Source organism: Sarcophilus harrisii, chromosome 6, assembly GCF_902635505.1.
Source record: "Sarcophilus harrisii chromosome 6, mSarHar1.11, whole genome shotgun sequence".
NCBI classification, from domain to species: Eukaryota; Metazoa; Chordata; class Mammalia; order Dasyuromorphia; family Dasyuridae; genus Sarcophilus; species Sarcophilus harrisii.
The window spans coordinates 202,349,318-202,376,816 of record NC_045431.1 but is presented as its reverse complement, the minus strand read 5'-3'; the positions used below and the strand labels follow the sequence as shown (position 1 = coordinate 202,376,816).

Sequence of the window (27,499 nt, the reverse complement as noted above, 5' to 3'; positions counted from 1 at the left end):
GCTAAAGTTCTGTTTCTCCGAGAGAGGAGAGGAGGGCTGTCCTTAGATAAGCTCCATGTTCCTAGAGCATGCTTGCCTACAAGCCTGTTGGAAAGGCTTCTTTATTTGAATGACTGTCCCACATTGACCTTCCTCATCCTTCGCTTGGCTAGCTTTTCCTTCCGAAGTTTTTATGCCCAGTTGTATTTAACCAGCTCCTGTACATTAAGTCCAGTCCTGATGCTGTGTTAAGTAAACCATTCTGTGTTCTCTTTAAAAGCCCTAGATAGGAAGGAAGAGGCACTGCTTAATATTGAGCCCTTAGGAACTCATAAATCACATGCAGACTTACTTGAGGTTGGGAAGGGGGGGTTACATTCCATAGTTATTCTTTCAGTACTCCTTACTGTATTACAAAATTCCATGCAAAAACATCACCTGCTTCTATAGTAAAGCTGTTTAAATTGTGGATCACAACCCCATATGGAGTCGTGTAACTGAATGTGGGAATCATGAAACTATGATTTATTATCCATAAATGTGTGATTTGTTTACCTGTTTTATATACCTCTGTCCCCAGAGCCACATAAAAATTTCTTGGGTGAAAAGGTATCGTGAGTGGAAAAAGTTTAAGCCTTGTCTTATGGGATACACATGCATTCAATTGTGAAACATAGGGTAAATTTTCAGTCTCCAAATAGAGGGGGAAATACCTGTGGGCGTTATTTCCCATAGGTGGAGAAAATCTTATATACTCCCAGGATTTAGAGTTAAAGGACCTTAATTTTACACATAAAGGAACTGAGGAACAAAAAAGTTAAGTAATTTGCCCTTATGTAGCAAGTTATAGGTGGAAGACTTGAACCCAGGACATCTGACTCCAAGTACCCTTTCTGCTCTACAGATATTGTATCAGAGCTGTATAAGGATATAAATCAAGTTTGGAGCATTCAGGAACTTTGTTTCTCTAACTAACATTGCTTTTAGGCTCTAGTGCCAGCCTCATTCAAAACTATTTTCACTATTAATAGAAATTACAGCACATGTGAAAGGAAGAGCTTGAGTTTTAAGGCTTAAAAATTGCATTTATTAGGATTCAGAAATATATTCTTTGTGTGAAACTTTGGGGGGGGGGGTTCTTAAGAAATTGTGTTTAAAATGTATTTGTGAAAGGGCTTAATTTTATATTCTGAAGAAGAAAGGCAGTCTGGTGATAGAAAATTGGATTGTGGCCTATTGCCGTCGCCCTCTGCTGGTGGGGAGAGAGGGCAGAGCCGAGCACACTTGCCCTTAAAGCAGTACCATGAGAGAGGAGTGCCTGGAGAGAGAGAACACTTTGTGTAGGGGTTTTCAGAAAGTTATTTCATGTCTGTGGTTTGCCAATCAGAAGCCGTACCTGCCACCAAATGTGTGTATTGCATAGTCTTCAGATAAGCAGGCTCTTTGTGACTGTATTCCATCCAATGAGTACGGGGCTTTAGGCATTGATGGGAAGTATTGCCTCTGAGGTTATCACTCACAAGATTGAAGATATAATCACAGGGGTTGTGATCCAAGTATTCACTTCTTGCTAACTCCATCTATAGATTTAGAGAAGTTGTTGGAAGAAAATATTGTCTGTAAAAAGGTACTAGATCAGGAGACAAAGAACCAGTGTTCAGATCCCATCTCTGCTACCTTCGGCCACCTTTGCGAGTGTGGACAAGTCACAGAGATCACCCAGTACAAGACCTACCTGAAAAAGTGTCTCCTCTACACACCTAGACTAGACCTCGTAAAGGGCAACCCATAATAAAGGAAATATATTCAGGAGAAATGTTGAAGAAAAGCCAGCGTTTCTAATGTGTGACTTCACAAAAAATTCTGGGAAGCAGATTAGAAATTCTATTTTATTACAGTAAGAGATTTGGGACTAGCTGTGCATTTGTAGGGAGTTGAGTTTCTTGTTTTCATTTTGTTTTACATCTTAATGATTCTGATAAAATCTGCCTCTAGAATTGGCTGGTTGATTAGTTTTTTTCTGGGGGAGAGAGGGATCTAGACTTGTGATATGATCAGTGGAAGGAATTCCTGATGAATTCCTTCCTCTATCCCAGTAGATTGTCACCTTCTCTGCATCCTATAGTTTGAGTGACTGCCGGGCCCTGGGAAGGTAAGTGACTTGTACAGGATGTATCTGAGGAAGGACTGCACCCCAACTCTTGCGGAGCAGCGAGTTGACGCTCTCCCTGTTACACCTGTTATCATGGGATCATAGAAGCTGGTAGTTGGAAAGGACTACTTAGTTCAAGAAACAAACAAGATAATCTGCTTTTGGAGAATGTTTTCTTGGTTACTACCATCATAGAATGGATCATCATAGGAACCATTTTCTTCAACTCCTGCCTGGGAAAGTTACAACCTTTCTGAGCCTCAGTTTTTTTTTTTTCATTTGTAACACAAGGAAAATAAATGCATGTTCTCAGCTTACAGGATAGTTGTAAGGATCAAATGGGATAGTACATATAAAAAATTTTGCAAAGTATAAAACACTAGCATATAAATATCTGTTACTGTTACAGGGTAAATAAAGAGCAAACATTTATTAAACACCTACTAAGTACCAGATGCTGTGTTTGAGCAGTGAGGATACAAATAAGAAAAGGAAAGACAGTCCCTGTCCTCCAGAAGCTTACAATTTAATAGAGGGAAACAATCTACCAAAGGTGAGAGAGCATGTAGAAAAGTCAGAGAAATTCAGAATTAATGAGTGAAGCCAGGTAGAAAATGAGAAGCTATCCAAGAATCTCAGTTAATACTACTGGAAGCATTACTATTCTTACATTTGTATAACTTCATGAGGATCCCATTTCAAAAGTATCCAGAATTATGGATTCAGTACTGGAAGGCACTTGAAAGTTCATGTAGCCAAATTCCCTCATTTCACAAAAGAGTGGATTTGACCACAATCCCACAGAACAAAGCCAAACTGCATGTTGAACCTTGCTCTTCTGACTCTAAAACCAGATCTCCTTCCAGCTTTCTCCAGTGATCTTGAATCCAATGGTCTCATTTTTGGTTAAGAAAACTAAGACTCAAAGACTGTCATGGATCTTCCCCAGACTCAGATGAACTCATGCATATTAAGCACTTTACAAAATGCAGTGTCTGTTATTTTCATTAATAATGTCTTCACCATCTTTATTATTTACCACAAATAGTAATACTCTGACAGTGGGCTTCTCCAGGCAAATGTCTTTGAGTTACAAAAAGGAGTAATAGACAGCACAAAAGTAGCACTCATCTTTATAGCGGTTGGAAAGGCTGGGGAATATTTTGTTGGAAGCTGCAATCTCCAAGCTTATTGACCAAGCCTAGCACTGAGACCGAATGTGCACAGCACTTATGCAGGAACAGCATTTCCTTCTATGATTCTCATTAGTGGACTACTATTTCCTATATTATTTATAATTGGCTTGATTACAGCACTAAATATTATCTAAAAAAAAATCTGGTGACAAGGGGAATTTGGGCAAGTTAACTAGAAATGATTCCACATGCATATTCTGTCCTAATAAAACTAATCTCTCACTGAAACAAATGATAAAGGAGAGAACACCATGGAAAGCATTGTCACTATGAGAGAGAATCCAAAGGTCCAGGAAATAACGGTGTTTACCAACTTAGACTCAGAAAAGATCAATATGTCTAGGAATCAAAAGAAGTATAACTAGGAATTACCCTAAATGCCTATGTGCACCAAGTCAGGGAAATAGAAAAGTCAAACAATCCATAGAATTGACAAAGAAGACATAAGTAAACTAACAAAATTCACTGACATTTAACCTTGTATAACATTTACCTTTCGTTATTGGCTTCACATAATGTAATCAATAATTAACACTGAACCATAAAAAATTTACTCAAATATTAAGTGTCAAATGGAGTAACATATAAAGGTCAATAAGTCAGACACATGTCTGAAGACTATGTTGACCTAAAGAAAAGTATATGATCATGATATAGTATAAAAATAAAGCCTGAAGGAGCCTGAGAAAAGTGAGAGCATCACTTCCATCAGTTCCTCACTCAGACTACCCCACGATTCCTGTCTTCCCTTGACGCTAACCTTATTCCTCCTGCTCAGCTCCCTGGACCCCCTTCAGTATTTAGGATCGAATCTGCCAGACAGAACAATTGGACAATAGATTCCAGGATCAAATATAAGATCCTCTTTTTGACTTTCATACCCTGGCCTCTTCCTAACTTTCCAGTCTGCTTACATTTTATACCCCACACATTTATATTCCACCTCATCTTTCAACTCCATGCTTTTCTACTGGCTGTCCCTCATACATGGAATGCTTTTCCTCCTCAGTTCCACAACCTGGCTTCCTTTAAAATTCAGCAAAAATTCCACCTTCTGCAAGAAACCTTTGTTCCCCCCATTCCCTTAATGTTCATGCCTTCCCTCTGAGATTACCAGAAATTTGCCCAGTAAGTATTTTGTTTGTTCTAGTTGTTGACATGCTTCCTTCCTCATTAGACTATAAGCTCATTGAAGACAGGAACCATGTTTTTGCTTTTCTTAGAATCCCCAGGAATAAACCCTATCACTGAACACATATTAAATGCTTAATGAATAGTTGTTGATTTACTGACGGACTTACCAGGGAAATTAATGGTTCACCCAATATCAAATAATTAGTAATTATCTAAGTTGACATCTGAGCTAAAACTCTGACTCCATAATTCTTATTCTCTCCCTTTCCCCATGCTCTACCTCTAAAAAATTAATAATGACATTAATTAACATTAACCGAAGTTGCTTTACATACGATAATCTACATTTTTCTAGCTACAAAAAAAAGTCTGCCTGTAATTATATTGCACTCATTTTTCATGAGAATTTAGCAAAAATTAACGTTCAAACTGCCTTTAAGCTTCAGCCCGTCATAAGGTCAAGCAGCAACCCAAGGTTACCTTATGAAGATCTGGGCAGTCATAAACAAGTCCGAGGATGTCAACCTAAAAAGGTTTAAATCAGAATTCAACTTTGGGAAAGAAAATTCTAAAAGACAAAAGAATAGTTCTTCATAGAGCTATAGTACCACAAGATCCACAAGAGAGGAAAGAGAGACAAAAGGAGTAAGAAGGATACTGAGAGGAGGTGAGAGAGTGAAAATAAGAGAAGTGGAAGGAGGATAACATGCCCTTTCCATATTGGGCTTCAGTCCCGAGGAAGTATCTTTAAACCAAAGCATTTTAGAATCCTTGTAGAGAATATGTGAGCTAACAGTTCAGGATGAGGAAACTGGTTTTTTCCCCAAAAAAAGTCTTTAGTGTGACATCAGCATTTTGTTTTAAATACTTAGTTACAGAGAAATGACATATAGAATGGCATAAATAAGCTGTCTCCAATAAGTGAAGACCCTCCTCTGACACAAAATGACTGTTATTCTGGGTAAACTCTCTAAGACTACTATCTAAGTTGTAGAATAATTCCTAATGCATTCTGGGAGTTTTATAAATCAATGAAATCATAGAACTGAATAAAAAAACCCCACCAAATCCAAATAACAAACTCAATGATAACCACTCCCAAAACATACACACACACACACACACACTGCATTTTAAAACATGTAATGAGCAAGTTTTGCATGTTCTGCTAGTTTAGTTCTGTCTTTAGCTCAGAGAAGCCAATGCCTGACATAGTGCTTTCTACATTTTAGGCAATTAATATTGGTTCAGTTGAATATTGGTTCAGTTCATGTGTATGCAAAAGTAGTATTGTGGACTGTTATAAAACATTCTTTGGGTAAACTTTGACATGTCTGTCAAAGTTTCTTTGGGTGACTTCCATTATCTCATTTCCATATTGATAGTTGTTTTTTATGTGTTCTCACAGAAACTTGCTCCTGGAGTCAGTCAGTTTGCTTATACCTGTGTACAGGACCACCCCATATGGACTAATCAACAATTTTGGGAGACAACATTTTACAATAATGTGCAAAATCAAGTTCGCTCCTTGTACCTTTCAGCCAAGGAAGACAATCATTCAACATACTTGAAGCAAAAGGTGAGAAAATAGGAAATGTCTTTGGAACTAGAATTCAGACTATAAGAGGAAGAGAATTTTAAAATGTATAATCATGATTTCCAAAACAAAACAAAACCCTCAGTTGCTTTTGGGGTTTTTTGCTTGTTGTTTATTGAGTTAATTTCTGGCATGATATTTATTCGTATTAGCATCTTTGAACAGTCTATAAGCAAGAACCCATTGGGACTCATTTGTGGAACAGAGATTAGAAAAAATCCTCATCCTTTTTATGTTTATGCTTTTATGAAGTTCATCTTAAAGTAACCGACAGACTGTTGACAAGGCACAGCAGGATTGCTGGAATAATGCTGGTAGCATTGTTGATTGGTTCCACCTTTGGAGAGCTTAGTCTTGCGGGGGGGTAACAAGAACTACAGAACGGGCTGCCCTTTGACTTGGAAATTCCACCTGGGGACAGATATCCCAAGGATACAGATCCCAAGGGGAGAAAAGTGATTTGTACAAAGACAGCTTCTAGAAGTGCTATTTATAATCTTGAAAGATTGGAAGGGGAAGCATCTGAACAAATGAAGGTGCAGGAAGAACACTCAGGAGCTGGTGACTAAAGGACGTGACTTTGTCCAGCCCTCGGAAGGTCTGTTCAGTGACACAGAAAGAAGAGAGGAATCACAACCCATGTAAAACTCTTATGTTTGGGCCCCCAGTCTTCCTCAGCTGTGCTCTCTTGTGGCTCCTCTCGGTAGTTTTCTAGGGCACCGTCTGCCCTTCAAAAGAATCACTTTGAGTCTATAGCTCAGCTAGCAAGTGACATGGGAGTGGTTTCCAATTCTGTGAGCTGGTGTCTTCACCAGCAGAACATATCAGATGGCCTATCGTCTCCCAAACTTACTGTCTTCTGCCTTTCATGATTTCTTTCTTCCTTATTTCACTGCCTGGAATCCTTCCTCCCATCCTTCCCCAGTTACAACCCATTAAAATCTAACTCATCATTTTTTCCCCAGCTCACATGTTACTTCACTTCACTTCCTTTATAAAACTGTCTTTAATTCCCCGGCCAGAAGTTCTGTTTCCCTCATCTGTACTACAATAACTATGTTTATATCTCTGTTAAGCACCTATGACATAACACCTTGTGACATGATTTTTCATGTATGGCTGTCTTTCCCCATTAAATGTAAGGTCTTTAAAGGATGTTTCCTTGGCTGTCTTTGTATCCCTAAGGCCTAATCAACATGCCTGGAATAAAACTGGTACTTTAAATAAATAATTTATTGATTATAAATTATGTTATAATTAAATCCTATGTGGTAAATTTCTTATTGTTATAACTAGCTGAGAGAGTTCCCTTATATAGATTTATGAAAATAGAGATTGTATCTTTTCTTTTACCAAATTAGCAATCATTTATTAGCATTCACTATGCTAAATGTCATAGTCAGGTGGGTTAGGTTTGTGGTGATACAGTTTATTTAATTTCCATTCTTTAACTGACCTTGTTGTCCTATTTGTATAAAAAAGGAGATAATTTTAAAGAGGCAACCTTTTGGCACTGAATTTTGTTCAAAGAATCATTGCATTTATATATTGCAGTTTGCTGGATGGATCACCTTGGGCAACTATCACACCCTAGAGATTTAAATACTGCCTTTTTTAAAATCAGAAATGTGCATTGTAGTCATTCTTCCCTCACCAGAGTACACTTGATACACCGTTGTGACACAAAGTCTTTACAAGTTTAGTCACTGGAAATTCCCATTTGGGGCACATACATCTAGTATGAAAATGGTGATTATGTGCCTTCTCATTTAATCAGCTGGTAAAGCTTAATTAAAAATCATCTCTCTCATATCTCATAATGTACATGATTATTGTGTAATAAGTGAAGCATGCTTTGCTGCATTTCTTTTAGAATGTTTGATTTGGTAAAGAATTGGCTTTCAGTAAGCATGCATCTTTCTTTGTAGACTTAAAGATAAGTGTGTGTCATTGCTTTTGAAATCAAAGTAGACTACTGAGTTCTAAGTCCTATTTAGCATGTAGTTAATTGAACTTTTTTCAAAGTCATTTGTGGATCAAACACTAAAGTTTGTCTTTGTGTCCTATTTAAGTGCTTAAATCAAAACCAATTCTTATTCATATATCACTGTACTAAAAAAAAATACATTCTGATGTAATTTAATTTAATTCTAATAAGACCTACATGTTCAACTATATGGGGTATCCTTTTTTTAAAAAAAATCACTTTAGTACTATTATATTTAATTGCATAATCCTTACTTCCAACAAAATGTTGATATTTTCTATCCCTGCCATTCATAGTAACAAAAAAAAGTGTTAGAAAGTCAACATTGTTTTAAGGGACAACAGATCAATTCATATACTATAATCCATATATTGGAATTGATATAGTTTATAGATATAGGAAAATAAAGTGGAAACCACTTGGTCTGTTAATTGACCTGATTCACTGTACTCTTCATTAAGTTTCATTAAAGTTCTGGGAATTAAAAAGATTATTAACTCTCCATTTTTATTTTTTACACAACAGATTATATAGTTTTTCAAATATTAAGTTGTTGAAACATATTCCTCTCTTTTAACAACCTCTTTCTCACTCTTTGAACTATGTAAAATAATTACTGTTTTACTCTTCAATCTAATTACTTTGTTTCCTAGGAGAAAATTCCAAAAAGCACAGACCAGGAGAAGACTGCAATGGACCTGGCCGCAGAGCAGCTGCGGTTGTGGCCCACATTGAGCAAAGAGATGCAACAAGAGCTGGTGCAAAAGGAGGAAAGTACAGTCTTCAGTCAGGCAATCCACTTTGCAAACCTTATGGTCAACCTGCTGGTACCACTGGACACGAGTAAAAACAAACTTCTGAGGACATCTGCCACTGGAGACTGGGAGAGTGGAAGCAACAGCATCGTCACAAACAGGTTTGGGAAGAAGAGAGAGGATGTAAATTTTATTTGATGATCTTAAGCTAATAAAACTTTATTAAAGAGAATGTACAAAAGTGGGGATAATTTTTCTATAAAATGTCAAGTCTTGACCTCTTGGTGTCAGTTCGGAATGCACATTTATCCAGTTTAAAAAAGCTTTTCTTGATCCTGTTATTTTCTTATAAATACTACTATCTTGTTTCACTGCCAAACTCCATGACTTATATCTGTTGTGTCTACTTCTAATCTATCCTTCCCATTGATCTATCTTCCTTTCGCTAGTTTCTATGGTGAAATTGCTCCTTTCCAAGATCCCCAGCAGCCTCCTTTTCAACAATTCCAATGGCTTTGTTTCATGTCATTTTTGACCATTATGCAATGTTGGATTCCTCTGATTGTGTATTCTCTATCTTGAGTCAGGAACCAATCAAGATTTATTAAGTCCCTGTTATGTGCCAGCACTGAAATACAAATAGGAAAAAAGAACAATAATTTGACCTCAAAGAGCTTACAATCTAATGGGGAAGATCGCCAGAAAATGAAGCTGAAAAGGGGAGGGGGAAAGATGAAGGAAAAGAACTCAAGAGGAGAATATGATAGATAGAAAAGTCAGTCAGAGAAGTCTCAAAATAGAATGACCAGGTGAGTTTTTTCCTTAAATGAAGGTTTGGAATCATGATCTAACCCTCACTAAGAGAAGTAGAAGGCAGTGATAAAGTGGAGTCCCAAAACCAAAGGGATCCTGCAGGCTGATGAGGTTATCCTGATAATGAGCTTCCTGAAACACAATTGAAGTCAGAGAAGTTCCAAAGTGGTGTGGCCAGGTGAAGATTAGGTGTTCTTTCCTTTGGATTCTGCAGTTCTACTTAATCCTGGTGCTTCTCTTGCTCTTCCAGTTTTGCCTCCTGCCAACTTTTTTGTCTAGTTTGTTTTTCTTCTCTCCCAAGTGGATATCTCCCAGTTTTCTTTCCTTCTAGTATTTTTTCTTACTGAACTCATTTACTCTCACAAAGTGCATCTGTCTTAAATTTTCCAACATCCTTTCCTATTGGTAATCCACAATCATTCTGCCATCATCTTGGGCTGGAAACCTTGGAATCATCCTCTACTCTTTTCTTTGCTGTCATCTCTTAGGTAGGTGACCATCATATCCTTGAAATCTTCTCATTCAAAATCCCAAATTGTAGCCTTCTTTAGTCCAATTGCTATCAGCTATTTCTTACCCTTCCATTATTACAATGGATTGTTTCCTCACTGGTATCCCTAATTCTAGTCCTTTCCTGTCTATTTAGTTCTATACAGAATCCTATTTTTAATATGTTACCCAGCTCAAAACCATCAAAGTGACTCCATATTATCTATTTTATCAAATCTGAATTCTGCTGTAGTTCAAGACCCGACATAATCATGTCCCACCCTAAATCTCCTTATCGACTTATCTCCTAGCACCTTGTTATGCTAATGTCCCTCTTGACACTACAAATAAATGCAGTGTTTTGTTTGTGGAATGTCTTTCCACATGCTTTCTGTCTGGCCTCCATATCCTACCAGCCAGTCAAAAATTGGTTAAGCTTCTCCACTATTTCAACCCAAGGGATCTCTCCTTTTTCCACACACCAATTATCTTCTGAATTAATGCCATAGTCTTTAGCATTTAATTATTCTATAATTGTTTCTTGTAGCAATGGCTGTAGCAGAGAATTGGTCAGGTGGAAGGGAGCGCCGACTCTCATGTCCCTAGTGTACTTTTCCATCTTTATATGTTGCCCAAGCTAGTCTACCTTCTTTGATTTCGCCCAGATCTTCATTGGCCCTTGCTATCCATAGGCAGATCTCCTGAAGAAGGGGTCATAATTTTCCAACTTCATCTCTTTTCTGTAGAGCAAAGATTCATAATTTTAAATTTTGGATACATTTCAGAGGGTTCATGAGCTTGGACAGGAGAAAAAATTTACACCTTTTAACTTCACTAACCTCTTAACTGAAATTTAGTATTTCCTTGAATTGTTTTAAAACCTTTATTTGTAAAAGGATCCACAGATTTCAGCAGACTGCTGGGAGGTCTAGGACACCAAAAAATAAAGGAGTCCCTGCTATCAATACTAAGATCTGTGTACACATATTTCTTAGATATCTTTTCCTGTGGATTTTTCTGGTAGTAATTACAGAGAAAACAGACAGTGTTTTTAAATAAACAAATGAGGAAAATTATAAAAAGTCTCCAAAACAAAGAAGACTTAATAGTCTGATTTTCAATGTACATACAAGTGGAGCTGGTTCTTGATCCTTGAAAGCATCCATATTCATTGATCTCATTCTATTAGATGTTATATTTTCTACTAGATAGATAAACATTTGTTAATCAGACAAATGCCAGGTCTTTGTGGCAATGTTAAAAAAAAAAAAAAAAAAAAAAAAACAAGATTGCAGCTGTGAAGAAAACTGTGTTTATACTTATGAAGATAGTTTTTGAATTTTGAATTATTTTGTTAAAATTAGACACCAGCAATGCAGCAAACATTACAGATGAGAAGAAAGTACCCTCCTCTTAAGATATGGATGTTAGTATCTGGCAGTGGGCCCATCAGATTTATCTGGGTTAATCAGCGGGATAGATGAACCAAGAGTGGCTCCCCTGTATTGACCAAGTATTAACAAGCATTTCTGTCATCATCATTCTGTCCCAGCATTGCAGGAAGTGTTGCTGAGAGCTACGACACCGAGAGTGGCTTTGAGGACTCAGAGAACAGTGATGTCGCCAACTCCGTTGTGCGTTTCATAACCCGGTTTATTGATAAAGTTTGCACCGAGAGTGGAGTTACTCAGGATCACATCAAGAGCCTTCACTGCATGATACCAGGTACCAGTGATGCACGCACTTCAGACTTTTGCATTTGGGGGAAGATCTTTTCTTTGTTGTAGCTGCTTTGGGTCAGCCCAAGACTTATGAGTCTTAGATCTAGAATGAGAGGCCACTTTAGAATTGCCCCTCAATTTATAGATGACAGACCTTCCTAAAAATCAAGTGACTCATACAAGTGAGTAAGGAAGCAAGCTGGGAGCCAGCCTCAGCTCCTCTGACTGCAGGTACAAGGCTTTTAGCTGCTCTGATAAATGCCTAAATAATCCATCAACCAAATACTGACTTTTGCTCTGCTCAGTGCCTGGCACTGGGCCATGTCCTGGGATACAAAGCCTAAAAAACCATTCGTGTCCCCCAAAATGTTACTATTCTTTGGGGGGAACAACAAGTGTGAAGAGATCAGTACAAAATATATCCAAAGTCAATACTAGGGGACATGGGATGGGGAAGCAGAAAAGAGGGAGGAAGATAGCTCCAATTAGGTGAACGTACCAAGAGAGACCTCTAAGAAAGGACTTCTGAACTGAACTTTGAGGAAACTGGTGGATTCTAATCTGTGTTGTCTTTCTGTGATTTACATACAAGATTTCTGAACTCATTTGTGCATTTCTTCCCCACTTTAACCTAAGTACTCTGAATCCTTCTAGGAATTGTAGCAATGCACATCGAGACCCTGGAGGCTGTTCATCGAGAGAGTAGAAGGCTCCCCCCAATACAGAAGGTAATATTATAAAAGGTGTGCTCTCTCCATATGAAAAGTTCATTTCTATTTTGCAGCATTTTTTTTCCAAAGAGCAACAGGAGATAATTGTGGCTGGAGGGGTCCTTCAGCTTCATGTCTAGGGATGATTTGCTCTGGCTCTTTGCTTGGCTCATGACCCCCAGGCTACACTCAAGATCTGAACCAAAGTGCCTAGAACCACGGCCTGAGCTGGTGGGTGCCAACAAAGCAAATAGTTCTTTTGGAATGCTTGGACCCTTCATGCCAGCAGAATGCAGGACGAGAGGCAAAGACACCCATCTTCTTGCAGTTTGGTCAATGTACTGATCAGAGTAAGCAATTCCCTGCTGTTGGGATGACCCAGTTCCCACACTCTGCTCATTCCAAGAGTCCCTGACCCTGAGCAACAAGGTTATCATTCTAGCTCTCGGGTCAAAAGTCAGACATTTAAAAAGAGCCTTATGTGTTTATTTTTTTCAGTGCCTTCTTCACATCCTTGTAGTGTATACTGAGGCTCTCCAGGCTGACCTTCCCAACACCTCCCCCATCCTGACCAATCTTGCAAAAACCACCAATTCCTGTTTAAGATCTCTCTTTCCTGTTCCTTCGATCTATCCCCTCGCCTCGTCATTTGAGGTCTCATAGCAAGAAGTCGATTGAGGGTCAGGAAAACTCATCTTCATGATGAGCCTCAGATATTTAGTAACTAGCTGTGTGATCCTGGAAAAGTCATTTCATCCCATTTGACTCAATGTCTTCATCTGTAAAATTAACTGGAGAAGGAAATGGGGAACTCCAGTGACTTTGTCGAGAAAACCCTACATGGCTCACAAAAAGTCAGGGCTGAAGACTGAAGAGCAAGAACAGCAGCAACTCTTAAGTGAAGCTTTATTATATATGTGTACTAATTGAAAAATCATCTTGTTTCTTGAGTATTTAAACATATAATTTGATTGTGGATGTTATTTTTTTCCCTTTAGCCTAAGATTTTAAGACCCACCCTGCTTCCAGGAGAAGAAATCGTTTGTGAAGGCCTCCGTGTGCTGCTCGATCCTGATGGAAGAGAAGAAGCTACAGGAGGACTTCTTGGAGGCCCCCACATCCTCCCTGCAGAAGGAGCGCTGTTTCTTACCACATATAGAATTCTGTTTAAAGGCACCCCTCATGATCAGCTAGGTATGGCTCACAAGATCCAAAAAAATCCATTGCCAGTGAAAGGCTTGTACAGATCTTTGATTCCAGGCCGGAGTGGTTAAAGCAGTTAGTTGGGGGGAAGGGGAGAGGGGGAGGTTGTTAGCTGTTATTTCAGAGCAAGAGCCGGTGCTTTGTAAAGTCAGATATTTTCCAATGTGCTTTGTCCTGTCAACAGCTAAGAACTGATTGGACAACCTTTATGATTTGAGGGGTCTTGGTACCTTCCTAATAATGTCACAAGCATTTTTGTTCAAATGATCATTCTATTTGCTTAATGAATTACTTCAGGTCTAGCAAGACATGCAGATGAACCAGGCAGCCAGCCACCTACTTGGTGTGATTAACTAGGTGCCAAAAACCCCTCATTTCCTAGAATGCTTCCATTCTGGCCATGAATGAAGCTGGAAATACCCACTATCTATCATATTACTGTCCTTCTGCCAGCTCTGAAATTGGTATCTTAGCCAAAAGGAGTATTTTTCTCAATTTTGTGCTATAATGCCACACTATTGCAAGGAAAGTAAATGGGAAAGGGTCTTTTTTCATTCAAGTTCTACCTGATTTTTTATTTCTCATTTTTTAAGTTCCTTTCTTTCAGATATATTGAATTAGCTTGAAAGTTAGTTACCAATAATTAGGGAACAAAAAACTAATGATTGTGAACAATGAACAAATATTTAAGTTCCTGCTATATAGCACTTTACAATGTACAAAGCACTTTTTATACTTTATCTCATTTCATCCTCACCACATCCTTGTGAGAATGGCACCATGAGTATTTTTCTGATTTTACCTAGGAGGAAACTCAAAGGAATCAGGAAGGTTTGAATAACTTGACCAAAGTCACACAGCTCACCAAGGCTCTTCTCACTGCATGATGGGTACTTTGGTCAATAGTGTCAGTCCTGGGAACAGCTGGCTAATGGAACAGTGGGTGCAGAATTTATGCTGCCTTCGTTATTATTTCATACCACAGGGAATTAATTATTGAGAGGATCAAATGAGGTAACAGATATAAAGCGGTTTTAAGCATAAAGCACTGGGAAAATGAGTATCACTGTGGTAATTCTACTGTTGAATGAATTACCTTTGCAGTTCTTTGCAGTTTGTTAGTAAGTCTCCATATTCTCTCTCTGGTCTCTAGTATCCATGTGGTATACTGCTCTTTGCAAATGTACTTGATAATTCCGAGCCTTGCTTGTTAGGATGTACACCTAGAGATATAGCTGGGACCATCTGGCTTCCTCCAACTCATTTCTCTTGTTCTCGGTAGTGTTATGGAAACAGCTCGATTTATGTTTGCCATCTCCAATTACCAAATAAATTTGTCTACTTTACCTAGACAGGGATTGGACTTTTAACCCTGACCTCATGAGCATGCTCCTTAGCTACTGTCCCTGACTCAGATGATCTACTATTAGTCTGAACACCAAAATATAAAAGAATCTTTTAGGCAAAGTGATGGTTCATGTTTAAACTTTGCAGCCCCAACATTCTCAACCCCACCATTTTATTCTATGATGCCTTCTTCAAGGGAGAAGAAAATGTTGGCGACTTCCTGCATCACATTTCTTTCTAGTTTTTGTTGCTCCCAAATTACTTTCAACCTGGATATTGTCTTTAAACCTTCATGCATTTCAAGAAGTAGAAAATTATCAATTGTTTACGTCTCAATTCATAGCCATTGTCGTGCCAAGTTTACTAGCCAGATTGGAGAAGTAGAGAAATATGGCAGAAAAAAACCTGGCCCAGTGGGTAGAAGAGCCAGGGCCCAACCAAGCTATGCCAATAACATGTGGGGCATTCCTTTAAGCAACTACTCTGGTTCTCAGTTTCCCCTTCTGTACAGTTAGGAAATTGGAGTAGATGGTCAATATCTCTTCCAGCTCTCTGATATTTCACCTTCAGTGAAAGAGTGTCATTTTGTATTCAGACCTTTTAACAAATAATATTCTTTATTACAGGGTTATTTAAAATGGTTATAATTCTGGATAGAGGGACTAGAGTTATTATGTAGTAATACATTTTTATTTTGTATTTGTAAAAAAAAATTTTTATTTTATTTCTGTCATCTACATAACCTATGTATGTAGGTTATGTAGATGACAGAAATAAAATAAAATTTTATCTAAACATTTTAGGCATTAAAGATGAGTTACCTCAGCATGAACAGAATGTAGGCAAAAGGCAGCAGCCTTTCAAGCTGCTTTCCTGACACAAATATGTGTAAATGATCTTTATTCCTGAGAGTACATTTAAGTTTTGTCTTTTCCTTTGTGGCACCAGTGGGCTTCAAAACTTTTATTAGAAATTTATTAGTATTTATTTAAATTTATTGCTAGCACTTGGGTAGTATTATACTAATGGTTAAGAGATGTTTGATTTTCAGGAATGTGAGATTTTTAAAGGGGACATGGAATAATCATTTAGTATTTGCCCATAACTAAGCTTGAACATTTTCTCTTTTTCAGTTTCTTTTTCCTATTGTTCCCGCTTTTTAGAAAGATTATTTCATTTTTGCCTTGTAACCTCAGAGCCTAGTCCAATGTCTGGCACATTATAAGTATTTAATAAATGGTTCGCATTGGTTAGTTCATTGTAAAAAGAGTGTTTACTTCCTTGAAATGAGAGTAGACAGAAAAAGATCTTAATGATCTTTGTGTCCATGGACAAATATAAACAAAGGTGTTTATTTTTTCAATCCTAAAAACTGAGTTCTTTATAAATGAAGAAAGTTACTTGTATAATATTTACTGTCTTTCATATAATTTTGGATTCTCCAGAAATTTAAGTGCTTAAAATGCAGTCATCTTCCTAGAAGGAGTTTCAAAGAGGTCAAATATGACCAAGTCTTATAGGGAAAAAAAAGGAGCTATTGAGTACATAGTTATCAAAAGCTTCAGAAATTTAAAAAGTTGTGCACACATTATGAGATTATTGCTACAGATGTTTATGTGGCTTTTGGTATTTACCATGTGCTTCATTTACATTGTTTCATTTGACTTTCCTAACAGACTTATAAGAGAAACAACTAGATCCCCATTTTACAGATGAGGAAAACTAAAGTTCAAGTGACGAAGGGATTTACTTGCTTGCCCAAGGGAAGTCAGTAAATGAAAAGACTGGGTTCCTAGACCTTCTTCTCTCTCGATAACCCCCCTCAGGACATCTCACCTATTCCATAATGCCATTATCATTCCCACATAGATTTTGATGAAGGAGTGACATGTAAAAGATATGCTTATCCAAACTGCAGCTAAGACTTTAGATAGCATAGTCAGATCCTAAAAACCATGAGCCAAATCTAAATGAAATTTCACAGGAATAAAAGTAAAGACTTATAGTTCAATGTTCTAGACAACTTTCTAAGATTATGAGTTGAAGAGAAATTGCCAATCTGCCTTGATAGAGGGAATGTCCTCACCTAGGAGCTTCCCGTACCAATGAAATCAATCTCTGTTCCTATGCCTGACTTGTTTTACAGTTAAGTTCAAAGATGAAATGGAGAAGTACAAAATAGTGTGGAAAGAGGTGTCCTATTCAGGAAGCAGTTCATCTGAAAAAGAAATCAGGTCCCTACTGGAACATGAGCTCCCTAGGAGTCAACAACATGATAGGGCAGCCAAGAAAGGAAATGCCTGGAAGGGAGTGCGGCTGGTTAAGATTCTAAGGATGGGATTCCGATTTCTAAAGCACAGATTAAAACAGAGCTCATCTTCTCAGAGAGAAAGACTGCCCTTGCAGAAGGGCTCAGTAACAGTGCATTGTCAAGGCCCAAGGAAGTGTGTAGGACAAAAGGGACATAATGAACTCAGGTCACCAAGCCCAGATGGACCATATTTATGTTTCCTGAAGCACTGACCGAGGTGTTTGTTAAACCACTTTCAGTGACCTTTGAAAGATTGTAGTATAGTAGAGCACTGAATTTAGAGTTGAGAAAATCCAGGTTAAAATTTCACCTCAGACATTTACTAGCCTTATAACCCTAAACAAACCAGAACTTCTCTCAAGCCTCAGTTTTCTCATCTGTTAAGTGAGGAATAGTACTTCCCTCACAGAGTTATTGTGCAGATCAAATAAGATGACCCGTGTAAAGTTGGTCAGTTTGCATTAAGCACCTACTATGTGCCAGGCACTGTGCTAAGTGCTGGGAATATAAAAAAACAGAAAAGATATTCCCTGATGTCAAGGAGCTAATGGTCCAATGGGAGAGACAACATGCAAACCATCATATATGGCCAAGTTATATACAAATAAATTAAAGATGGCCAACAGAAGGAAAGAGCTAACATCATGGGAGATGCAGAAAATAGGATCTTAGCTAGAACTTGAAAGAACTGAGGAGGCGGAGGTGAGGAGGGAGAATGCTGCGGGCCTGAAAGACAGCCACTATAAATACTCCACATCAGGAGATGGAGGGTCTCCATCCATTGTCCCTGGACCCCAGAGTATGTAGGGGTGAGGGAGTAATGTGTAAGAAGACAGGAAAGGTGGCAGAAGATGGCGGAGTCCCAAAGAACCTTAGAAGCCAGGCAGAGGAGTCACTTGAGTAGGAAGGTAACCCGAGAGCCCTTCACTTGGAGCAGGATACTCAGATTGTTGTGTGGGGAATGGAGTGTGGTAGGAGAGACTTGTGGCAGGAAGATGAGTCAGTGGGACACTGCAGCAGGAGACAAGGAAGGTAAAAAGCAACCTTGGCTGTGGGAGTGAAGGAGAGGAAGAAGTCACCGTTGAGACCTAGGTTTTGAGCCTGGGTGATTAAGAGGATGGGGAAAACTTTAGGCCTCAGGGTTTGGGAGTAAAGAAAATGACTTGCATTTTGTATTCATCTTTTTAGAAGTCTGCAGGACATCCAGCTTGAGATGTCCAACAGGCACTGGAGATAAGAGGGAATCGTTTTGAATCCCCAGACCTCTGTTGATATAAGATCTAACAAAGAAATCACTCTGTGCTCACTGATCAGCCTCAACACGGCAGTTACATGATGTGCAGGGATTTCTGTTTTGCGCTAATCCAATGCCAGGAGCCCACTAAATGTCTGCCCTTCCGCATCTTGCAGGGCCTGGCTCCTGCCCATTTCCCAGTATCCGGTAAGAGAAAGGAAGCAGAAAAAGGATCCTCGCCTCCCAAATTCATTTCTGAACGTCCTAATGAAGAAACTGCCCCCCCACTATTTGGGGCTTCTCAAGTGCCCTGCATTTAGCACATCCTTTGCCCTTGTTGCATTTTACTGTTTAAAACCCAAGATCTGAAACTCGGGCTTGGCCGAGGAGGACGTGTGCGGGCCACGAGGCCTAGCCCTGCCCCTGACCTGGTCTGTAACCAGACCCTCATGCCGAGTGGGGCAGCCATGGCTGGTGCGGAGTGCCTGGTCCTCCCTGACAGAGCCCAGAAAGCACAAGGCCCCTGCCGGGCCCCGGGGGTTCTCGGCCTTTCTGTGGCTCTGAGAAAGGCCTAGAGACCCCTTCTCACAGTGAGGTTGGAAAGAGACACCGCCTTTCGCCTTTTGGGGAGAAGTCGGTGAAAATGGCAACACCTTCTTCCTCTCAGCGCCGCCCTCCCTGCCAGCACTCCCTGGTGAAGGAGCCCATCGCATGTGACCGCTAAGGCCCCATCAGTCATTGGGCAAAGCTGCCCTGCGGACAGAGCGGGGCCCAGCTTGGGGAGGGGGTGGGGCGGGGAAGGAGGGAAGCAGAGAGGAGGAACACGGCGGGAGGTCTGTGGCCCCCACGGGCAGATCAGGGAGTTTTAGCCCTGAGGAGGCCCAGCCGGGACCTGCGCCCGCCCTGACCCAGCCGCGCCTGACCTCCCCCAGGGTGAGCGGCCGTCTGGGAGAGGCTCCTGCCCGGCCCTCTCCCCCAAGCTAACCCAGAGTCTGTGTTCTGTCCCAGTGGGTGAGCAGGTGGTTGTGCGCAGCTTCCCTGTGGCCTCCATCACCAAAGAGAAGAAGATCGCGGTGCCCAGCCAGCTGCAGCAGAGCGCACAGGAGGGCATGCAGATCGCCTCGGCTTCCTTCCAGGTACCAGCACGGGGGGAGGGGGGCGGCCCCTCGGCCAGTCTCACAGCCCCCGGGGAAGAGGGGGAACGCGGGGGGGGGGGGGGGGGGGGAAGGACACTCAGCCCGAGCCTCTGCTGCACAGCGGCAGGCACCCACCCTGGCAACTCCAGGACTTGGCAAAAGCCCTGCGGACGCGATTCCACTGTGCTCTCACAGCAGCCTCGGGAGGTGGGTGTTCAGGCTCCCACTTCTCAGATGAGAACACTGTGGCAGAGCTTGCGGGGCTTTCCCACGGTCGCCTGGCCAACAAGTGGCTGAGGTGAGGTCTGAGCTCAGATTTGGGCAGGTAGCTGGGGGTCCGCACCCACACGGCAGGCCGAAGGGGGGAAAAGGGGGGAGGCTGTCTGCTCTCAGCGTGGAGCCTGTGAGGAGAACTGAGAGACAAGGCTGAGACATAGAAGGGGCCCGGCCGTGGGCAAGCCCCTAGTCCTTCGGCAGTGGGAGCCGTTGAAGGTGCAAGAGTGTTTCTCCAGGAGCTGGCTGAGGGCGATCTTGGAGGAGTGCTATAGCAGCAGATTGACCCTGAGAAGCCCGTGGCGTGGAGGGAAGAAAGGAGGAAAAAGCTTTGGGAACCGGCCAGGCCTGAGAGCCAGCCCAACGGGAAGTGACCTTGGAGACGTTGCCACGGACTCCGCTGCCTCTGGCCTCCCTCCATGAGGGAATGATGCTACTCTAAATAAGAGCCTGTGGTTTCAGTTAGGAAGTGGTGCGGAGGAGGCCTGGTTTACTCAGAAGAGAGCCTTGTCAACAAAGAACGTGCTGCTGAAGAAGCCATTTCCTCCGACCTCTCCCTGGGATCGCTTCTGCAAGTTTCTGTGACCTCGGAGTCCTCAAGGTTGGATGTTTGGTCAGTGTGAGTCACAGGATGCTAAAGTGGAAAAGTGGCCTTAGGAACAATCTACTTCCAGAGGCCTTGGCTCGGTCCTGAATTTTCATGGCCACATCATCATGCGGGTACTTCTCCCTCTCCACCACAGTGCCTCCAGCCCCGGCCAGTGTCTCTTTCCCAGTTCTTGTCCTGTGCTCTTTCTTACTCTTCTCTGCCAGATCACCATCCAAGTCCCATCTCCTCTGCCGATTCCTCTAGGGTTTTTTCCTGGGACCCTCTTGTTTCCCTAAGTTCTCTGTCTGATGGCATCATTTATTACCTCTTTGGAGATGAAACCCCTATCAGTCTCTTCAGTTCTTGTCTCTTCTGAGCTCCAGTTCTACCTCACAACTAGGGCACTGGAATTCCACCTATTTTTCCCTTAGGCATCTCTAATTGATCATGTCAAAAAATGGAACTCAAGATCTTTTCCTCTAAAATCCATCTCCTTCCTAATTTTTCTACTTCTGTCAGTGACCCTGGTTTTTCACAGCCTCTTATTCCATATATCCAGTCAGGTTAAAGATTCATCAAGTTTGTAGTCCAGGACATTTCTTACATCCATCATCTTTTCACCACTCCCATTTCCACCATCCTAATTGAGGCCATCATCCGATACCTCAGTCTTTTTCTGATCGGTGCCCCTGCTTCTAGTCTCCCATCTCTAGTACAGTTCATACAACTGCCAAAGGAATATTCCAAAAGCTTTTCCAAGAGGAACCTGTGAGTCATCTATTAATTTAGCTCCAATTTCCTTTTGTCTTCTGGTTTCATTTATAGGAGGAATGTCAAGAATGATATGATTTATTGCTTCCACAAATATGCCCTCTCACTGGTCAGTGAACAAGGCTCTCACATTCAGAGCATTTTCCACCACTCTCATTGTCTCAGCAGAAGCAAAATGGAACCCTGCAGGACTGAAGACCAGTTTGTGTTTTCCTTTTTTTTTTTTCATGGGTTACATGATCAAAGAACTGATCATACAATGACAGCCTTCTGGTAATGTCTTACTTGTAGACTCAGAATCTGTGAGAACCTTAGTTCTTCCTTAGGCTGGTCCTTAGAAACAGATGTAGGCCCCGTTTGGGACTATGTTGTAAAGCTCAGTAGTCTTTTAGGTCCCTCCAGAGCTGGTGCTTGTCTGGCATGGCCTTTGAGAAGTCAAGGTCACATCTTCCAGCCGAGATGATGCTCCAAATTATTCCAAGATGATCCAAATTCATTTAAAAGTGTTACTGGATTCATAGTAACTTCCTATTGTTTATTTTTTTAATCAGCAAATGCTAATATGTAAATGCTAAAAGAAATTTCCAACCTTAAAAAGGGATTATGATATTCAAAAAAAGCTGGATGCTACCAGACTTAGGTAATCTCTAAAATCCAGTTCCAAATACTGTGCTATGAGTACCCAAGGCAGGTACTAACTTGTTCCATCTAGTTAGCGACAAAGCCAGACCATCACCACTCTCCTGACTCCCAGTCTCAGGAGCAGACTTTATACATATTATAGCATGCTTTCACATCACCATCTTTCTAACCAGGGATCCCTGAATGCCACAGCAGACCCTCCTAAAGAGGCGAGGTCTTCATTTGGTAGCCAAGTTCACTTGGCTTTCCCATTTGTCAAGGGCTGGGAATGTGCTCTTCTTGTACACTTTTGGATGCCTCAAGACTGAACTGTGTCGGTAAAAGATATTTTCATACTGCCATGATTAGCTGCCATTTGGCTTCTTCTGACCACTCAGACTGTCAGCTGTCCCACAGTGAACACCATATGGGTCTTCCACATGACTGTGAGGTTTGGCCAGGAGCTCTCTGGCCAATGTCTTGTAGCCCCTCTGGGAAGACCTGTTGGGCCATGTGCCCAGATGAAGAGAGTCATTGGATAAGAGCAGGCTCCTGGCACGACATGGAATGCATCTCCTTCAGCCTCTCATGGCTGCTAGGTACCATAGTAGCAGAACCCTGATCTTGGACTTAAAGCTCGGGTTTCACTTCTTCCTCAGCTACTTCCCGCTGTCTGACCCTGGGCAAGGCACTTAACATCTCTCAACATGAGTTTCCTCATCTGTAGAAGGGGAACAATAATGACCTTAGCTTCTGTCTCACAGAGTTCTGTGAAAATCAAATGTAATAATGTATATAAAATATTTTGCAAATCTTAGTGTGCTATATACCTGCCAATTGATATTAATTTGTAGATTCCATTTCCTAGCACAGTGAACACAGTAAATGTGAGTGTGATTGAATTACAAAGTGAGAGTGGTAAGTTAACTACTTTATCCAATAAAATAATAATAATAATATAACTAATTTTACATAATTTTTAAGCTTTACAAAATGCTTTCACAAGTTATCTTATTCAATCCTGAGAATATGCTTCCATGGTAGATTGTAGATGATCATTCCCATTTTACACATGAAGAAACAACAGCTTGAGGGGCTAAGCGGTTTGCGTCTAATAACAGTGCTGAATGCGAGATGGCAGTCCTGGCCCTAAGCCTGCTGCTCGCTCCTGGCGCCCTCTCTTTTCCCTTGATATAGACGGGGCATTCAAGAGATGAGGTGTTTTGGGAATGCCAGAGGAGCAGGGCCCAGCCTTCCCTGACCTCACACTGGCCTGTGACCAGCCCTAACGTGTGTGATCTCTCCCATCTTCAGTTGATCCAGGTGGCCTTCGATGAGGAAGTGAGTCTGGAGGCGGTGGAGGTCTTTAAGAAGCAGCTGATGAAGGCCCGCTACCCCCCGTCCATTTTTAACACCTTTGCCTTCGCTGCTGGCCAGGCTGCCCCACAAGCCCTCTTACCCAAGCAGAAAGAAAAGAACACTTCTTTTCGGTAAGAAGAAAGAGGAGTGAGTAACTCCCTTCTGCACGGTCAGGCTTGATTGTGGGGGGATTGCTGGGCCTTTAGTTTAAATTTAGATAAGATCACACTAAGTTATGAGAATTGGCGTTTCTAATTATGAGTAGCTAAGTGATCAATGTCATCAAAAGAATATTAGTGCTCTTGGCCAAACTCTGTGTACTGGAGTCGGGGTGGAGGGAAAGCTTTATAAACATGGAGAAAAGTTGTACTGTGTCCCCTGGAGTCTGCAAACTAGAGGTGTAGAATGTTTGTAGTTGCCATAAATACAGACCATTATAATCCACAACTAACCTCCTGAAAAAACTCAGCCCTCTTGAGGTTTCCATTATTAATTCTGCCAGTTAGAGACTGTGAATATCAGACACCATAGGGGAAAAAGTACAAATATTTTAGGTAGCTATAAGCATAACATTACAATATCTGTGCTAACTATTTGAGCTCAAATCAGCTCCTCTAGTGCAAAACCCTCATTTTTCAAATGAGGAAACTGAGGTTCTTTATAAGACCTGTCCAAAGATAAACAAGACAATTAGCTGCTGACATAACGCTACAGCCCACAACTCCCAATCCCCTGTGCTCCTGTCATGCTGCCAGACAGACTCCAGAGTCATCTTATTCTCCAAGATGCTGAGATTTTATATGGTTCTATAGGAAAACAGTGGGAAATGAGGAGAAAGAGAACAGGGCTTGGCTGTGGAGAATCCTGGATGCAAGGTGGGGAAGTTTTGACTTGATGAAGTAAGCAAAAAAAGGAGGATTAAATGTTCTAAATGAAAGAGTAAGCCTTATATAATGAAAGTGATGGTTGAATGAAAGCCAACCCAGCTACCATGTACATGGTAGTTTAGAGCCCGCCTTCTTAAACTGTGGGTCACAACCCTATATAGAATCTCATAACTGAATGTGAGTATCATGAAATTATGATTTATTATCAGAAATGTTTGATTTGTATACCTGTTCTATATACCTGTATAGCTGGGGTCGTGTAAAAATTTCTCGGGCAAAAAAGGGTAAGAAGCCCTGGTTTAGAGAATGTGAAACTAGGTCAGGACAGATGATCAAGAAGTTATTTCAGTGGAATCCTTACAAGATAAGAAGGGCTTGGGTCAAGCTGGCAGCAGGTGGGATAAAGGAAATGTTTGTGACTATTAGAATTCAAATATTTCCTTCAAATTTAATGAGTACTTTGATTTTTGATCTGTAGCACCTTTTCAAAAACAATTGTGAAAGGAGCGAAACGAGCAGGGAAAATGACCATCGGTCGCCAGTATTTATTAAAGAGGAGAACAGGAACAATAATGGAAGAGCGGGGAAATCGCCCCGGATGGAATGAAGAGGATGACATCTCTGGTATATATGCATTCTATTTCAAAATTAAATTACATTTTCCTGTGTAGGAGACAAGGATCATAGAGTCTAGACTCTGGAAAAGGCCCTACAGGTTGTCTAGTTGAGTCACTCCTTTCAGATCGAAGAAAAATGAGGCTTAATGAGATTAAAATTATTTACTCAAGATGGCACAGAAAATTGTTGGCAATGCCAAGGCTTGCACCCTGACGTAGAATTGAGCAGCCCTCCAGCCATGACTTTCCAAGACCCAGATTTCCTAGACAGAATGTTGGCTGTCGACCAGAACTAGACTTTCCCCATTCTCCATTGATAAGATAGATTTTGTTCATTGGACTCTGTGCATCACTTTTGTAGAACTGCTTTGCTATGTCTGTCCATATCAAGCTTCAGGGTTCACAAACTGCATTACCAGCCAAATGTGGTGAAAATCTAGGAGAAATGAAGTATTTGTGTGTGTGTGTGTGTGTGTGTGCGTGTGTGCGTGTGTGCGCATGTGTGTGCATGTATGCATGCATGCACCCAAAGGGGGGCAGATAAGGTGCTTAACTCTGCCAGAGCATGCTCCAAGTTCTAGGCCCTCAGCGATGAAGGGGGGCCATTCTCCCAGGTTGGCTAAAGCAAACAGACTCCCACAGAAGCTCCATTACATGATGGACAGGCCCCGGGTATCTTGAGTTCTTGTAGGTGCTGCCAGCACAAGCCAAGGCTGGTCAGACTCCTTACTCGTAGTTTCTCTCCATCTGTTCTCCACTCAGCCACCAAAGGATGGGGCTGACAATGTTAGCCCTTTATTCAGTGTCCCCGTGGCTCCTCACTGTGGCAAGGATTAGTTCTAAAGCCCTCCCGACCCCTAAAGCTCTCACCTCTTCCATGAATGCTGAGATCTGGTGGTACCGGCTCCTTGCTGTTCTGTGCACCTTCTTATCTCCTCCCTCCTTGTCTCTGTTTCCTGGCTTCAGGTCTCGGCTAAAATTCTCCCTTTGGCAAGAAGTCCTGGCTGGTGCTTCTTAACGCCAGCACTTTCTCTCCAAGATGACTTGCATTCTGTCACGTCGGGTATCTTATTGGTGTGGAGTTGTTTGGAGGTTCCCCTCCATTAGAATAGAAACTTCTTGATGGCAAGGATTATTTTTGCTTTTCTTTGAATCCCCAGTGCCTAGCAAAGCAAAGACATGTAGGAGGCACTTGATTAATGCTTGCTGATCTAGTGCCTTCAAGTTCCGATGTAGCCAGAGTATTGAATTGTTTGCCTGTTAACCAAAGACTGGATGAGGCAAGCGTAGAAGCCTCATCACTAGAAGTTTGCCCACTAAGAGACCAGTCTTTTATTGGCATCCTAATGAGTATCGCATCCCTTGTGCACTTAGCAGAAAATAATGGATCCTTGAAGGATTACTGTTAACAGAACAGATGACCGTTTCACCAGCACACAAAGATATCTGATGTGAGAAATTTTAGAAGAGCAGAATAGAAAGCAGTGACAAATTTTAAACAAAGTCTATCTGGGAACAGTAGCCTAGGGAAATAGTTAAGAAGCTATAAGTCCAACTGAAAATTTCTCCCTACTCCTGCCTCCAAAATCAGTGAAATCACAGAGATAGGCTTCTGAAATCTACTGCTGCAGGGAATTCTTCCAGATAGGCACTGAAGAGCATCAGCTATTGGAAATAGACTGAGATGGAAAGGTAGGCCAGGTAGAAACCATCTTTAGCTACTTTATTTTACAGATGAGAAAATTAAGATTCCTAAGTTTCGTTAATTCAAAAAAAAAAAAAAAAAAACTTTGGGGAAAAATTCTTAAGGTTTGTGGCCTGAGGTGGTAGCAGATCTATGTAAACAAGTTATTGCACATAGTCTTTTTTATTTAAAAATTTACTTTTTTATATATTAGGGGAAATGAATAGAATTATTTAGAACCTTACTATAATTTAAGACATGTTAGAACTATGAGCAAAAGAAAATTAGGCTTCCAGACTTAACTTAAGCTAACTTGCTGTGGAACCCTGAGTAAGTACCTTCTCTACTTGAGCCTCCATTTTATCATCTTTCAGATGAGGGATAAAATGGGTTTTAAGGGCCCTTCCAGGTTTGATAGGCTGATTCTGTACCTAAGTACAGCTATAACCTCTCTTTAAATTATCTCGTTCAGTAGCTAATTGATTCCAAGGAATATCATCCTTGACAACATTTGAAAAAAAAAAAAAAATCCTTCCAGAGAAAGCATACAGGCATAGAATATTCAGTGCTCCCAAATGAAGGGTAATCTTAACTTCCATTATAAATATTCTGTTAAGTTCTTCCTGGAAAGATTTTTTTAAAATAGCAAAATGGTAAAACAGCAATAATAATAATTTGAATTTGTGACTCCTGGCTCAGAACTTCAGCTCCAGATTTACATGAAGCAGGTTCACTCTTGGGCACTACTCACATATAATAAATTTCTTTGGTTCAAGGTTTCCCTTAGAAACATTAGAAATTGGTTTATGAACACTGGGTTTGTAATCAAAGGACCGAAGGTCACATCCTTGAATAATGAACATGAGTAGTGAAATTAATTTACCATTCAAAGTATATCAGGTCTGAGTTTGTATAGCAATTTTGCTGGAGTTGA

At 40.8% G+C, this 27,499-nt stretch overlaps 1 protein-coding gene across 4 annotated transcripts in view; it reads left to right on the top strand.

Annotated features, from left to right (window-relative positions):
• SBF2 (SET binding factor 2) overlaps positions 1-27,499 on the top strand; it is a 430,203-nt gene that overhangs the window by 329,414 nt on the left and 73,290 nt on the right. For all 4 annotated transcript variants that reach the window (XM_031941976.1, XM_031941975.1, XM_031941974.1 and 1 more), the window contains exons 18-25: positions 5,870-6,040; positions 8,699-8,961; positions 11,655-11,827; positions 12,478-12,551; positions 13,532-13,727; positions 19,637-19,764; positions 23,333-23,508; positions 24,743-24,888. In XM_031941976.1, coding sequence (XP_031797836.1) covers positions 5,870-6,040; positions 8,699-8,961; positions 11,655-11,827; positions 12,478-12,551; positions 13,532-13,727; positions 19,637-19,764; positions 23,333-23,508; positions 24,743-24,888 — 1,327 coding nt within the window. The remainder of the gene's footprint in view (positions 1-5,869; positions 6,041-8,698; positions 8,962-11,654; positions 11,828-12,477; positions 12,552-13,531; positions 13,728-19,636; positions 19,765-23,332; positions 23,509-24,742; positions 24,889-27,499) is intronic.